Source organism: Lampetra fluviatilis, chromosome 16, assembly GCF_964198595.1.
Source record: "Lampetra fluviatilis chromosome 16, kcLamFluv1.1, whole genome shotgun sequence".
Classification (NCBI taxonomy): Eukaryota; Metazoa; Chordata; class Hyperoartia; order Petromyzontiformes; family Petromyzontidae; genus Lampetra; species Lampetra fluviatilis.
The window spans coordinates 4,266,492-4,281,285 of NC_136290.1; the positions used below are offsets into that span (position 1 = coordinate 4,266,492).

Genomic DNA, 14,794 nt, shown 5'->3' on the forward strand with positions numbered 1-14,794 from the left:
CTTGGAACTTATGTTTGTTTAGAATTTTGGAGATCTTTTTAGTCACGCCTGCTATGTATGGCAACGTGATGGTTGTGATCGGAGTTTCAGGTGGTTGTTTCTGTATGGCGGGCATAACTTCAACCGTGAGGATGGGTACAAATTGAGCAATCATTGGAAAGATGTTATTAACCATGTAAAAAAGATTTAACTACGCATATTTGTACCATCTTATTTGACAGGTACTAGTCTATTTTACCAAGTTGTTGACATCCCCAGCGTTTAACAGTGCTGCTATTTTGGTTTTGGCAGCCAACATCGGCTGTAATTCTTGCCTAGGTGTATCAGCAATACCTTCCCTTCTAACCCCTCCCACTTCCCCCTTCTAGCCCCGCCCACCTTCCCTTCTAGCCCCGCCCACTTCCCCCCTCCCAGTTCCTGACTGCCACATTTAGATAAGCTCCTCCCCCCTCCCCTTAACCAGTATTTAAGATCGTCTCCTGGATTTCTCTTCACTTGATACAGTAAATTTGGCTGCGACGGTCCCACCTGAAGACGGAGACTTGTGTTGCCTCCGAAACGTCGTGATTTAATTGAGTTATTTTCATTTATTATTATTTCATTATTATTTTTAACCTACGTGACTTTACCGAAAAAACCTAAGAGTATGAATCCTTGCAGTCACGAAAGCTTCAAATCTACCTTTAAACCACCGCTAGAGATAAGCTGTGTACCAGGTATTTTCGCATTCTTCTTTCGAATGGATTAATAGCAGCAGATTAAAGATTTAGCTTGAGATTTCTGTTCAGACGGAGAGGTGATCTCGTACGTTCCCCTCCTTTAAAGGAGCGAGGACAACAGCTGTTAACGATGTGGTCGAAGGTTTGGGATTTGTGGCCGCACTCGCAGGCCGCCAAATCTTTGATGCGCCATTTGTGCATCAGGTCCTGATTCGGTTGATGGTCGACCATTGGCCACGTGGAAGGTTGAACCGGGAGGTTCCATGGATAGACTGTGCAGATCCACACGATTTGTGGCGCATTAACAAATATAAATTACGTACGATATTTAAATCGAGTGAGCATGGCAGACAGCTTGAGTGCGCACAACAAAATCCAACACTAACACGCGAGTGGCTCTGTGGCGCGGTCATATGATCCAAGGGCTCATTAGGGGGCATTGGAAAATGTGGCGCTAAACTAAGTGTAGTTTTAATTTCTATCGGAATTTAAAACAACCCTATACGGGTTTTGAAGGAATAAGATTTGTCATTGAGAAACGCTCTGGCGTGTCAAAACTTACGTTTTCGTACAGTAGTACCACATTTTCCACAGAAGTTCTAAGAAAGGCTGCAGTCAAAATGTCAATGAATACCCCATAAGTTAGCAGTACAGATTGTGTGTGCAGCATTTGTCAAAAATTACTCCCAAAAACCAAGGTAATGACGATACGAATTTACTCGTTTACACACCGATGATGAATGCGTTGAGTTTTTTTAAAGACCTCCTTATCAATCTAAATAAAAGTTTTTCTCTTACATTGCCTCCATTTCAGTGGACAATAAACAAACCACTACCTATGCAAAATGTGAAACAAAGCGATGACTTTGTGGAATTTCACAATGACGTCCGAGTACGCCTCCACTTGGTGACGATGGCAAGACACGAAAATTAACAAACCTCTGCACCGGGATATTTGTATTTGAATGCTTCGTGAATTAAAGATTGCACTGCACGATGCATCTCTGTGTCTGCACATCGATCGGCAGGCCCAATCGGTGAACCCTGATCAGCACAATCTGGATTGCCAATTGTAACCAACGCATTGTAAATACAGCAGCAGGTGAACCGCTCGTTTACTCGGATGCCTAACTTGTATGCATGCATGTACGTACGTTGAACTTCTTTCGCACCGTACGTAGCCAACCGTGCTAATCGGAGGTGCGGCTTATTGTTGTCTTGCACGTTTCCCCACCAGTCTACGGCTGCACACCCCACCCCCAATGCCTCATAGCTGCTCGTTTTGATTTGGAAATATAAAACACGTGCGCACGCACTCACTCGACACACAACACACAACACACACGCGCCACAGTCCATGCTCTGACTGGAAGGAGGCAGGGAAGGAGCGGCGGTTGCTTGCGCCGTTGCCGTTTCACCAGTCCTCCTCCTCGTCGTGGTGGAGCTGCGGTGCTACGGGATTGACGGCGAGGGCGGTAGCGGCCGCTGGGCTGCCGGTTATGGCAGTTGCGGTGGCGACGGCGGCGGCGATGACGGGGGTAGCGGGGGGCGGCACGGCCGGGGGGCGGCCCCCGCAGCACGGCTTAAAGAGGTGCGGGTCAATGAGCACCTCCCCGCACAGCCCCATGTACACGATGCCGCAGCACACCTTCTGCCTGAAAGCGATGAAAACGGCGGAACAACTTCAGTGTCGTCACAGTCGATCAAAGGCCGTTTCGGATACATTCGCAAATACCCGATTCAACAGTAAGGCTGCCGACTAGATAGCTAGTGAGGTATTCATCACCTTCATCGCTGCGTAGGGTTTTTTTGCGGTTGTGCTTCGTAGCTCTCCCAATTGTTTTAAATGTAATAGGTACATATACATATTCAACTAATCGGAGGTGCGGGAAATAGCTTAGGCTACCAAGGGTGAGCAGCGGTTACATACAAGGTAGAGTGTGGAATAATGCGCACCGCATAAGGCAACTTCATTTCTGTCCTGAACCAAAATGTGTAAAGTATTAACAACCTAAGCACACTTTTTTTTTTACAAATTACAGAATAAATTAGCTCCTTGTCAACTCCACGACCACTGTCTATGCACGCAATTGACCTGCAGCTGACATACTGGCCAAGGTGCACAGAAACTGCGCTATTTGCGTCGTCACACTTGTTCAGCGGACCTACTAGAGGTATAACATGCGTATTCAAACTATAAACAATTTTTACTTAAGGCCCACTGAGCTATGTAGCTCTTTTTCTGAAGCAACCTGGCCACAAATTCTAGCTCATCAAAGGCGTATCATGTGGATATTTACAGCAGTAAAATACTCTCAACACAGGGAAAACATCCAATCTCCAAATATACAGGCGTCAGGGTCAGGATCAAACCCACGACTTTCTGTATACCAAGCTAGGTAGTTAACCTTTGGGAGAGACCCAGGGAGAGAGAGAGACCCAGGGAGAGAGAGAGAGACTCAGGGAGAGAGAGAGACCCAGGGAGAGAGAGAGACCCAGGGAGAGAGAGAGAGACCCAGGGAGAGAGAGACCCAGGGGGAGACACCCAGGGAGAAAGAGACCCAGGGAGAGAGAGACCAAAGCGCTGGGACCGACCTCTTCCAGTAGGAGCGGTCGAGGCAGGCGAGGGCTGGGTCGGGCGTGCTGGAGTGGCCCAGCTCCACGTCGGAGCCCTCGTCCGAGTGGGGGCTGTAGCTGGGTGACTGCGACGGCGATGCACTTGACGCGGTGCTGTGCGCATCCGAGCCTGTCGCACACGTAACACAGGTAAAGAGCGCCGCTGTTAGCGAGCACATTATGAATGATGGTACGGTGCACGAAGGGGGTGTGGGTAGTGTGGCGAGAATCACGGTCCGCCTTATTTTTCTTCCCAATGCTGAAGGTTAGACACCACACCAGGGTGCTTATTTAAGGCCGATTCAACGTAGGGGAGGGGCAGGACCGGTTCAGATAATTAGACTGTTGGGGTAGACCCTGGGAACAATTTACGATTGTAATTGTATCATCCATCACGAACTCTCAGCGTAACGTAATTATAATTTTAGCATAAAATGTTGCTTTTATATACATTCATCTGAACGTAAAGATTATAAAAGGTTGTTAACAGAATGATTGCAATGCTGAATTTAGACAAACGTATTGTGTTTATATAGGAATGTGGCTATTAAGGCACAACAAACACTGCTTCTATTTGCTTTACGGTCTTCCGTAAACATGTTTAAGCACACGGCAAGCACGCACTTTGAATATTCAACTTTTAAGGGTTTTTTTCTTCTTTCCCTGTTACACTCATGGCTGCTGATGTGTTATTGCAATTTATACTCCCCTGTCATGCAAAATCAGCCGCTCAACTGGCTCACTTGCTGATCGCAGTTGGCTCACCCGTTTCTAAACATCGCCACGATCTATACGGAAGCAGACGAAAGGAAAATTGAGCATCCGTATTTCCTGCCAGCTTAGCTAGGGTCTTGTACCAGGGACTTACACCAGTGCTGCTTCATGAACCTGGTAAAGGCCAATGATGGTTCCATCAAGATTAGGATTTGAATTGTGCTTCATGTATTGACGGACTGCACAGCATATGCGCCCCAACAGCAGACCTCGGGTCAAACTTAATTACAAATGAGCAACTTTTTTTTTAAAGAGAAGAACGCTCTGGCTGGAACACCTCAATAATGTGAACAACAGAACCAACTTAAGTCACCCGTGCATATTTACAATGTCTAACCATGAGCGATGCGCAATATGAAAAACAACAAAGCACACTATTAAATACTTATTTTGCCGCCTTTGAGATGTACTGCACAGGATGGGTGGCATAATACATTACGATGATGGCGACGATGATGGTGAAAAACACAGCCCAGGGCTCGACTCACTTTGTCTCTTGAGCTGCTGCTTGATGCGGTGTATCTGGCCCACACTCTTGGGTCCAACGAACGGGGACTTCATTTTTTTGGGCTTCATTGCCACCTTCAGCCCAGGGCCAGCCCTTGCATCAACCACCTGACAACACACACAGCCCATGAATCAACCACTGGACCCCCACACAACACCAATACACACAGTCCCTAGCATCACCCACCTGGCCACACAACAACAACCGCCATTCACCACCAAGTGGAGGTGACGTCACCATGACGCTTGTACCTTGAGGCCACGTGAAGTGTCGAACGCCCGCTGGCTGGAGTTAACAGGGCAGACCGAGCATGTGCCACGGGTCGACTGACAGACGACTGGCTGATGCACCACCTGTGCCCCCTACTGTGTCAACTTGCGATGCTTTAGCCACCCGGCACTCCGCTCGTTGTTGTGAGCCGTGCTCCTCCGCCCTCCTTTGTTGTTGGAGGGCGACTGCCTCCAACTGCCCAGTAGCGTCCTTCACGAGTCTCCTTTACAGAGGCCGATCTTGACACCGCTGGTACCAGTCATCGGCAAGTCCACTCAGCTCCACGTCCTCCTGTACCACATCACTCCATCTCTTCTCTAGCACATGCCGCACCCGTTTAGCCCCCTCGATCCGGCTGAACAAAAGCTGTTTAGGCATACGGTGGCTGGGCATGCGGGCTACATGACCCAGCCAAGGCAGCCTTGCCTGCCGGAGGAGCTCACCGATGGGACTTTGTCCAGATATTTCAAGGATTTGTGAGCTCCTCACACAATCCAGCCTGGTTAAACCCAGGATGGATCGTAGGCAGGCCAGCCAAAATGTTTCTAACCGGCAAAGATGTTCCATTACAGGGGTCCACGTTTCGCAAGCATAGAGGAGGGAGAGAATGACCGTGGCCGAGAAGACCTGAAGCTTCGTGCAGAGCGATAGACCAGGTAGCTTGCACACACTTGTTAAGCAACCAATGAAAAGATAATGCCGCTCGACTGATTCGGAGTGAGACCTCTGCTGTTAAACCGGAGCCGGTCATGAGCACACTGCCAAGGTATGGGAACTCTCCATTCTCTCTACAACTGCCCCATCACCAATTGGGAGTTGTGGGGGTGGAGTTTCCGATGGTACAAAATGGTTGAGCAATAGGGAGCCATCCCTTGACCGCACCCGGGCATCAATGAGCCTCCCATTATATCTGTACCTGGCCACACACACACCTAGCATCAACCACCTGGCCACAAACATGCATATACCCAAATAAAGATATGCCAAACCACGAAGGGAAAATTCACACGAGAACCACCTGTTACATGGCTTTGTATCTGTAGGTCTCTGTGCGTGTGTATGTGTTGGTATCGCGGGCAGCACAGGTGGCGACATATCAGTCATCTCAGTCAGTTATAACCGATAACATCTTAGTCTGTGAGCAAGCCTTTGACACTTAACTTAGCCTCAAAGTGTACCGAGTGGCTGTTGTATTTGCATGTGCGTCTATGTATAGCTGCACACATGCACCCTCTGCACGCATGCACCCTCTGCACGTATGTACCCTCCGCACATATGTACCCTCTGCACGTATGTACCCTCTGCACGTATGCCTGTGAATGCGTGTGCATGCATGCGAGTCTATCTGGCGTCTCTCACGTGATTCCAGTTGCGAGTGGACCCCGCTGGAAGCTTCTTGCACCTCTTGACGAGCAGCACGCAGGCATTGCAGATGTCTCCAGTGCGCGCCTCCGTGAGCCTGAGGACATAGCGCCGCCAAGACGGACCCACGCACAGTCACGACGTACAGCTCTGGACTAGCTTTGGGGAGAAAGCCCAAGGTATTTCTTCCTACGCAGATAAAACACGATGTGATGCAGCCAACCCCCTGAGGTATCACAGTCTGAGAAAAACCAAGCAAATTGGTGATGGCATTCAATTAAAGGGGAGGCAAAGCAAAAAACAAGGAGCTCTACTTTGTATTACAGACAGGTACCCAGGCTGTCAAATGTTATTTTTAAGCTCTGGTAATTAGAAATAATTGTTCTACTGTCTTTTGAGGCACACTGTCATAGCACCCTCTTGTAATGTCAGGGGAAATACTGGAAATCATTCTAGTTACACTATGATAACCGCACCATACATATGCACAAGAAAGATATTTAGCCACAACACGAACCCAGGGTGTTGAGGGCTGGAGTTTGAAAGCCATATTGGTGACGTTGCCCCATATCTGGGAGCCTGGATTCCAGAGGTGGATCACGCATTTTTTCAATAATCAGATTTCAGCTTCTGTACTGCTGTGGCTTCACGTTGCTTTGCTATTTCGGTAGAACAGCAGCCAGATGTTTTGTTGGGATGCATCTCTGCTCATCAGCAGGCAGTGCCCCAGGACTACCGTTTTAACGAACACTGCCTCTTCAAGATCGATGACAGTCACCCACCTAAACCATGGCAGCAGCAGATGTGGATATCTGATGCACAAATGGAAAGTAAAAAAGTTCTCCAGTAGTGTGCAACCATGGTCATCCAGAACAGATAGTACAACGTATATCGACGCAATGCCCCAAGAGATCTACAGATACGAAGTAGACATCGTGGTGATACACTCTGCTGGCTCCTGGCGCGGTTATCTGGCTTCAAGCACCTGAATGTAAAATTGTAGTTATCGCTCCGCATCTACATCGGCCGTTAGAAAGAAGACGACAACCCACCCAAAGCAGCTCTTGAATTCGCCCTGGTAACGCTGGCTGTCCGTGAAGCGAGAGCTCGAAGACTTGGCCTTGCAGATGCAGCATCCGTCAGTGCTGCGATACATTTTGGGACGGTGGAAACCGAACATGGTGGTGTGCAGCGATGGAGGGCGGGGGGGAGGGCACAGGGGCCCGGCGATCCACACGGCTCTGCGGCGAGCTCTGCCTGGGGAGGGGAGCAGCGCACAAGGGAAGAGGGCAGAGTGATCAGCAGCGGGCTCGAGGTAGTCCGTTCTCGTATAGAGAACACCACGTTATGGAAAAATTGCGTTATAATAAATAATATATGGTAAGCATAGTCCGTGATAACGCGTGATATGTGTACGCAGGCTGGACAAAGACTGAGGCACCTGGGTCGCATCCAAAAACATCCCGCCTCATATGATGCTACTCCAAGGCAGCCGTACAACTGCTCATTCCTACTCGCACGACGTAGTTACATTCGCTCGATTGCGTTATATCCAATTCCCATTCGCGTTAAGAACGACTCGCCAAGTGGCAGACGCTCGTCCGGGTGAACGAGCACGGAATCAAAATGGGATTGCCGTACAACAGCATGGCGGGACCCCGGGGTCCTGAATAAACGGAAGTCAAAATCGTAATTAATTCCATTTATTTTTGGCGACTCCATCCCACCACGCACATAAACGCCGCGACCCACCTGGCGCGGATTATTCTGTTGTCATGTCGTCCAAGCACAGTGAGAACGAATGTGCAGAAGAAACAAAACTTTGAAAAACATATTGCCGTATGGTTCGCCTTCAGACATAAAATGACGTCGCAACGCAGTTTATGCGAAAGCCGGGGGCTTATGGGAACCCGGGGTCCCGCCATAAGGTTCACTTGTGCTCAAACGTCTGTGCCAACCTGTGTATAAACTCTTCATGAGATTTATCACGAATTGTACATCAGCTGGAGGCAGTGAAAGTGGGGTTCATAGTGCCTTTTTCTATAAACCCAAGTTCGATTCCCGATTGCAGCCAAGTGGTGAGTGATGTAGGTATGATGTTTAACTTCTTTCACGCCGTATGTAGCCGATATTGGAAGTGGCTCTGCCTGCCCCCCCCATCCACTCCCCCAAACGAATAACCAGTGGTGGAGTATGGTCAAACAAGTGGCACTGCCGACACAGCGCAGGAAGTACGTTAAACAGTAGGATTGACAAATGGCCGGAAATTATTACATGATTACGCCACAACTGTGCTTTAAGAGTCACAAGGTGAAGAGGCATCATATCCAACAGGAGCATCATGTCATCAGTAAATGGCCCTTGAAGAAGACACTACAGAACTACTTCTGGAGTCATTGTAATTTGTAAAAATTCCAGATTAAATCATTTAAATATCGCTTTGACCGTCACACGACGAACCTCTCAAATCCCAAGTGAGCAGGAAAATTGTGCCCGCGACACTCTCGACCAGGCCACTTGAAGAAATATCACAGGTAACTCTGTAATATCCGCTTCCGTAGGCCGTTCGCAAACAAGAAGGCTTCCGCACTGCTCTGTGAGAAAGACCCGTATGGATACGTCGTCTCGTGACATCAATGGCACAATTGAGATAAAATTTGGGGGGGGGGGGGGAATTCCAACATGTCTGTATATATATAATTTTTTAAATAAGGTAAACTCGCAGAGTTTGACTTTGAAGCGAGATGGACGGTGCCGTGCGTCGAGGTGACGCTGCGCAGGAGCAGGGCTCCTGCCCCGTGGTTTCCCCGAGCGGTTGGACCGGTTTGTGTAACCGCTAGACGGCTCCGCTGCATACCCCTCCGCCCCAACACCCCCGTCAGGCGCAGACGGACACAGCCCGTCACACCCAGACACCACTGCTGCGCCACACACCACGGGACAACACTGCAGCTGCAAGACCACGTGATATTGCTTAGGTAGCCTCGACAGCCACAAAGATGGATCTGACTTGACTTCAGACCGTGCTGTTAGCGCTCAGCCACAAAACTGCTAGGCGGACCAGACTATACCACTACACTCGATCACGGATACACAAAAGGTTTATACCATTATGCTTTACCACTGCTACATATCAGATTTCATGCATAAAATCAGGTTACAGATAAACCATCCTACTGATAAACATGCTGAATAAAGATAAACGTTATCCTACCGTTAAGCTCGTATCAATATCATAATCATCCTCAAGACATCACCTATCCACTGCTGATTTACTTTTGTTATCTAATCCACAAATCCCTTTAGGCCGTCTCAGCGCAATTCTCAACATGTATCGCTCCGCCATATGATCTCCTTTGTGCACTTCTTATTTTCTTTTCACTTTCTTTGTCAAGTGTCCAAGACTTTGGATCCATACGCCAAAGCAATAAAATATGGACCGAGAGAGGACGTTCCTCCAAAGGCACACTGGCATGGTCGATTTCACCATTAAGAGTATGTCTCCTCTATTGTGCGTGCTGTCTGCAATGTCCACCTCATATGTATTGCCCGAGCTGTCGTAATCATTTGTAACATCGCGTTTGGAATAAGCATGTACGTTGAACTTACTGTATTTCGCACCGTAGTTGCCAGCCGTGCTAATCGGAGATGCGGGAGAAGGCCAATATTGTAAACACAAAAAGCAGTTCTAAAGAAATGCATTTTCAATCCAGATTTAAGTGCATTGCTCCAGTGGCTTTCTAATATCGGAAGAGAGTTCCAGACGGCCACAAAAGTGCGCGATGCAGTGACCGTCTTTGTTTGATTTCACAATATTCTGTCCCCGTCTAGTCTATGGTCTCATTCGTACTGTATATCCCATGGGTGCTTTTGCATCACTGTATTTTGTTTAGCTTGCACTCGTACACGAATATTCCCAGTACAAGCGAACACACCTACTGAAAAACCAGACCAATGGAAAACAAGGCTAGACTACTGATAAACTAGAATACACAGAAGAGCCAGACGACTGCATTGCACTGTTACACAAGGCTACAGACCGTGCCTAATGCACCATGGGTACCGTTATACACCAGGGAAGTGCTACACAACAGAGCCGACCTACACTGCGCAGCCAGATCACCCTATTTGCGCAGACAATTCCGCAAATTACAGTATCATCAGAATGTTTGCCTGGCGGCCCTTTGATTAGTGAAAACCCACTGCCGGTGTCTTTGTTATTCCCCTACATTAGCTGCCCCACCCATGCTGCTGACACAACTTGGGCTATGCAGATTTTTTTTACTTTACAAACAGTTTGCCTTTAGAGGCTAACCCCCCCCCCCTTTTCCTGATGATGACCGCTTGTGTTGCGATAGAAACGTCGTAGTTTTTTGTTATTTTCTTTGAACCTATCTAGGTGACTTTACCGAAAGACCCAAAGAATATCATAAGAATGTTTATCCTGGAGGAATCTGATGAGCTTTTAAGCAATTTTTCACAGATGTTCAGCAGGGGCAGGGAAACGAAACGACATGTCTCGGACCGTGTTCGCGAACACAAGGCAGATCTGAAACAAGGTAGGACCAAATTTTAGCGACCCCGGTGAACAGAGGGTGATGGTAAAATGTATGGCAATGATTATGGGCGATATGCATGCTTATACAAATACAGGATGCACAATAAATTTGAATCCGTGCACAAACACATTTACAGACAGCCCTTTTGTAAATCCATGCCGTATGGGTCATGGGGGATATTTGAACATACTTCACCACGCCGGTCAGTACAGGTTGGGGAAGGCGGGGGAATATTTAGAGCTAGTAGGACTGTATATGGCTGCTGTAGCCCGCATGAGCCTATAACATCTGTTATGCATGGTGATCGGCTAACCAAGAACTATCCAGACTAAATCATTGCTTGGCTTTTAAGATCTGACGAGATCGGCCGAATTCCATGCGATTCGACCATGGGCTCATTTTGTTTTGTACATGCATTTACAAATATACAGACCCGGCACCCACGCGCACATAATATACGAAGTTCCACATTACTATAGACGGAGGTTGGTGTTTAAATAAAAACATAAAAACACGGATGACTATAACCAAACTTTGGAAATACTGTACCACTTTCCCGAGTATCAGTCCATCATCTGCAAACAAGGCTCATGTTGATCTTTGTGCATCACTTCCTTCATCGAAAGTGGTGCAGCGTCTGCAGTTGTACTCTGTTTAGAAACATGCATTTAGATAATTTAGCTGCTATAAATTTCCACATGAGCCACTTTGTTGAGCTATCATTTGTGGCCAGGTCACTTCTAAAATAGCTCAGTGGGCTTTACCTGGTAAAAAGAAAAGTTGTATTTGTATATATTTTTTAAGTTATTTGTTTACCTTCCACATTATACTTTGAGCTCCTCTGGTGTTTTTGTAATGTTTGTTGTTGTAACGTTCTTACCCGCCCCTGTGAAAAGAGCATTAGAACTCATCGCATTCCTCCAGTATGAATCAATATTCCGATTAGCGACACGACTGCGGTGATAATGCCAAGATAGATGATTGACATTACAGGCATCAATAGTGCGTGGTTCTCTAATCCACGTGTTCCTCTCAGTCTCAATCTAGTCATTCCGAGCACACATTTCTCCATGATTTTATGCCACTATATACTTGAAGTTTACATTTACATCGTCAATACACGTCGAAGATGTATTTATACTGGAGCAAAAACGCTTTTTTCCACAGATGTCCAGTAGGGGAAGGCAAGAACGTGATAACAAAAATACAAAAACACGATAGTCATGCAAATAATTGGAAAGGTAAATAAATCACCTAAAAACACGATACTGAAATAACTTTCAGTAGTTATCGAGCACCAATGAAGTACAAGCAGCGTGGAACACCACATCGTGGATACTTCCAACGCCACAAGCTCGCCCACACAGCACAGGGTATGTGTCAACGTTGTCTCCCATCACACCACAGGTTTGAGGCCCAGTCTACCTACGGCCGCATTATTAACCCTTTGATAAAAACAACATCACATCATCATCAGTATTATTACAATAAATTATTTAAATAACGGAATTTTGTATGTTACCACGTCAAGCCACCTGAGCCATTGCATAGGTGTTTTTCATAAGCGAACTGGCCACAAATGATAGCTCAACAAAGCGGCCTATTTATGTGGACATTTATAGCAGTCAAATATTCTAAATGCATGTTCATTTTAAATGAGGGAAAAACCAGAGGACCCGGAGAAAAATCCACACGACCACGGGGAGAGAGCGACACGCAATCTCCAAATATACAGCAGGCGTCACAGAGTCGGCGGGATCGAACCCACGACCTCCTGCATACCAGGCGAGGTAGTTAACATCTCCTAGCCACTGTGGCACCCCAACATCGCCAATCAGCGCCTGCATCGTCAAAATATGCTGCACTGAGGTCTCCCATCCATCTTCACCACCACCCCCGCCTCCCCCACCAGCACTTGATCAGCGTGGTGAAGTATGGTCAAGCGACCACCACGGACTCGTCCGACGTGAGAGAGGAGGGGTAGTAGTATCCTCATCCAGCTATAAATGTCTACATTAGGAGCCGCCACTTTGTTGAGCTGTCATTTGTGGCCAGGTCGCTTCTAAAAAATTACAATGTAAATACTTCAGTGGGCTTTAACTGGTAAGATTTTTTAAAAAGGTTCGTTTTCTTTGTAGTTTTTAAGTCACTGTTGGAGAAAGTGCTGTTAGCGAGTACTACCTATAAAGGCCAGTACGGCACACGAGGGCTGGGTGGCCAACACCACGCCCGGCCGCCTTTGTCTCACCAGTGGCGATGTTTACACGCCGCACCAGGTACTCATTTGAGGCCGAGTCGACCTAGGGGAGGCCCATGACCGGTTGTTGGCTGTGAGCGGGAATTGATGTCACTTTGTTGAGCTTTCATTTGTGACCAGATCGCTGCTGAAATGTAAGTTAAATACCTCAGTGGGCTTTAACTGGTAAAATAAAAACATGTTTAATTTCCTAACCGTGTTTTTGTGTCGTTGTTGTAACGTCCTGACCCTGTGTCCCCCAACTGGGGGACATCTGTTGGGGAAAAAAAAACATTACTTTATAACTCATCGTATTCCTCCAGTATGAACACAATCATTTCTCATTCTGACTCACAAGTTGCAGGGACAGGAGGAGCGACTGTGGCCTTGCAACCCAAACACAAGCGAGCCACAGTGCTGCTCCCAGACTCCTTCAGTAGGATGTGCAGCAGCAGCAGTACGACACTAAACTCTCTCTCTCTCACTGCTGGAGCAGTCTGGTCGTGGCCACCACACCTCGACAATTGAGCTCTTTAAGAACTAACAGTTCTTCGTTGCTGCTGGGTTTAATTTGTTGTCGCACGTCGAGTACGGGTTTGCTTGGCGTACGGCGCTAAAAAGAAGTTAAAAGTGCAAGTGCCACCATACACGCCGCGGAATACAATACCCATCGTCACACGCAATAGCGGACCGACTAATAAAAAAATGCACAAATTGACGCGTGTGCATGCGAGTATAAACCAACGAGGCGTGTAACGTGGAGGTGGAACTTTGGTGGTGGGATACTCAAGAGGGGATGGCTCTAAGAGAAACCACGCCACGAGGTGCTGCTGCTACGCCACGTGGGGTTTGGGCCACGTGGGGCTGTACGTGGTGCGATTTGGGCCGCTTGGCAACAATCGGCAAGGCGGCTTCTTGGCCGCCACGCGAACACGAGGCGACGCGCGACTTACCGGCGGTGCTCAAGCAACGACGTGAGGGTCGATGATTAAGTCGGTACTGGTCTCGTACGGGAATCCCCTCCACCACCAACTCACAAAGAGAAGCGCACGGCGCGCGTCCACTGCCATTGTTAGTTCGTGTGCACCTCACTCGCTCATCTCCACACACACGCCGCGCTGCGCATTAACACCGAGGCACGGCTCACGCCACCCGCTGGATGAAGGTAGTCCACTAAAAGCGGACGACCAATTCACACTTCAATGCCCGGAGAAAAAACATCTAAATTCTCCATCGTAGAACGCGCAACGAACGACATCGCAACGCGCGAAACGCAACGACGCCACTTGGGCAATGGGCCGCTGCAAACTCACTCGGTGCACGGCGCGCTAAGTCCGCTGTCGTCGTCGTCGCTGCAGTCGGAACGAGAGCGGCGGAGACTCGGCGAGTGGAGCCGTGGAGGAGCCGTGGAGGAGCGAGCTGCGAGAAGAGACGGAGGACGAGGGCTCTTGTCGGAGTCGCCCTTCCCGCGCTGCGCGAACAACAACACCAACTTGGCTGGCGAGTTCAATACAAGTTGGTGCGCATGCGCAGGCGCATCCGTTTAACATATCATTAACATATCATTAGCATATATTAACGGGCATCTGCGCAGAGCGCGGGAAAAGTGCGGTGGGAAATTCAGGATCTGAATATTTATTTAAAGTGGAGGAATCTGATCAGCTATGAAGTTCTTTTTTCACAGACGTCCGGTAGTTTCACAGATGTCCAATAATATATTAGATTTAACGAATTTTTTTTTGCCTTTGTG

General features: G+C 48.0%; 1 protein-coding gene across 1 annotated transcript; it reads right to left on the bottom strand.

The window, feature by feature from the left end:
- Positions 1 to 518: 518 nt before the first annotated feature.
- On the bottom strand, positions 519 to 14,546 carry SINHCAF (SIN3-HDAC complex associated factor). Its single transcript, XM_078863553.1, has 6 exons — positions 14,358 to 14,546; positions 7,302 to 7,506; positions 6,247 to 6,346; positions 4,598 to 4,724; positions 3,315 to 3,465; positions 519 to 2,374 (listed from the first exon to the last, which is right to left on the bottom strand). The coding sequence occupies exons 2-6, from the start codon at positions 7,427 to 7,429 to the stop codon at positions 2,134 to 2,136; spliced, it is 747 nt and encodes a 248-aa protein (XP_078719679.1). The 5' UTR covers positions 7,430 to 7,506; positions 14,358 to 14,546; the 3' UTR covers positions 519 to 2,133.
- Between the last annotated feature and the right edge of the window lie 248 nt (positions 14,547 to 14,794).

Bases quoted from the DNA above. Each gene is read 5' to 3' on its own strand.
- SINHCAF (XM_078863553.1), bottom strand. From the start codon at position 7,429: ATGTTCGGTTTCCACCGTCCCAAAATGTATCGCAGCACTGACGGATGC. The intron at 3,466-4,597 runs GTGAGTCGAGCC...CGTGTGCGACAG, and splicing joins GCAGCAGCTCAAGAGACAAA to GCTCGGATGCGCACAGCACC. The intron at 2,375-3,314 runs GTCGGTCCCAGC...CATCGCTTTCAG, and splicing joins GACCGCTCCTACTGGAAGAG to GCAGAAGGTGTGCTGCGGCA.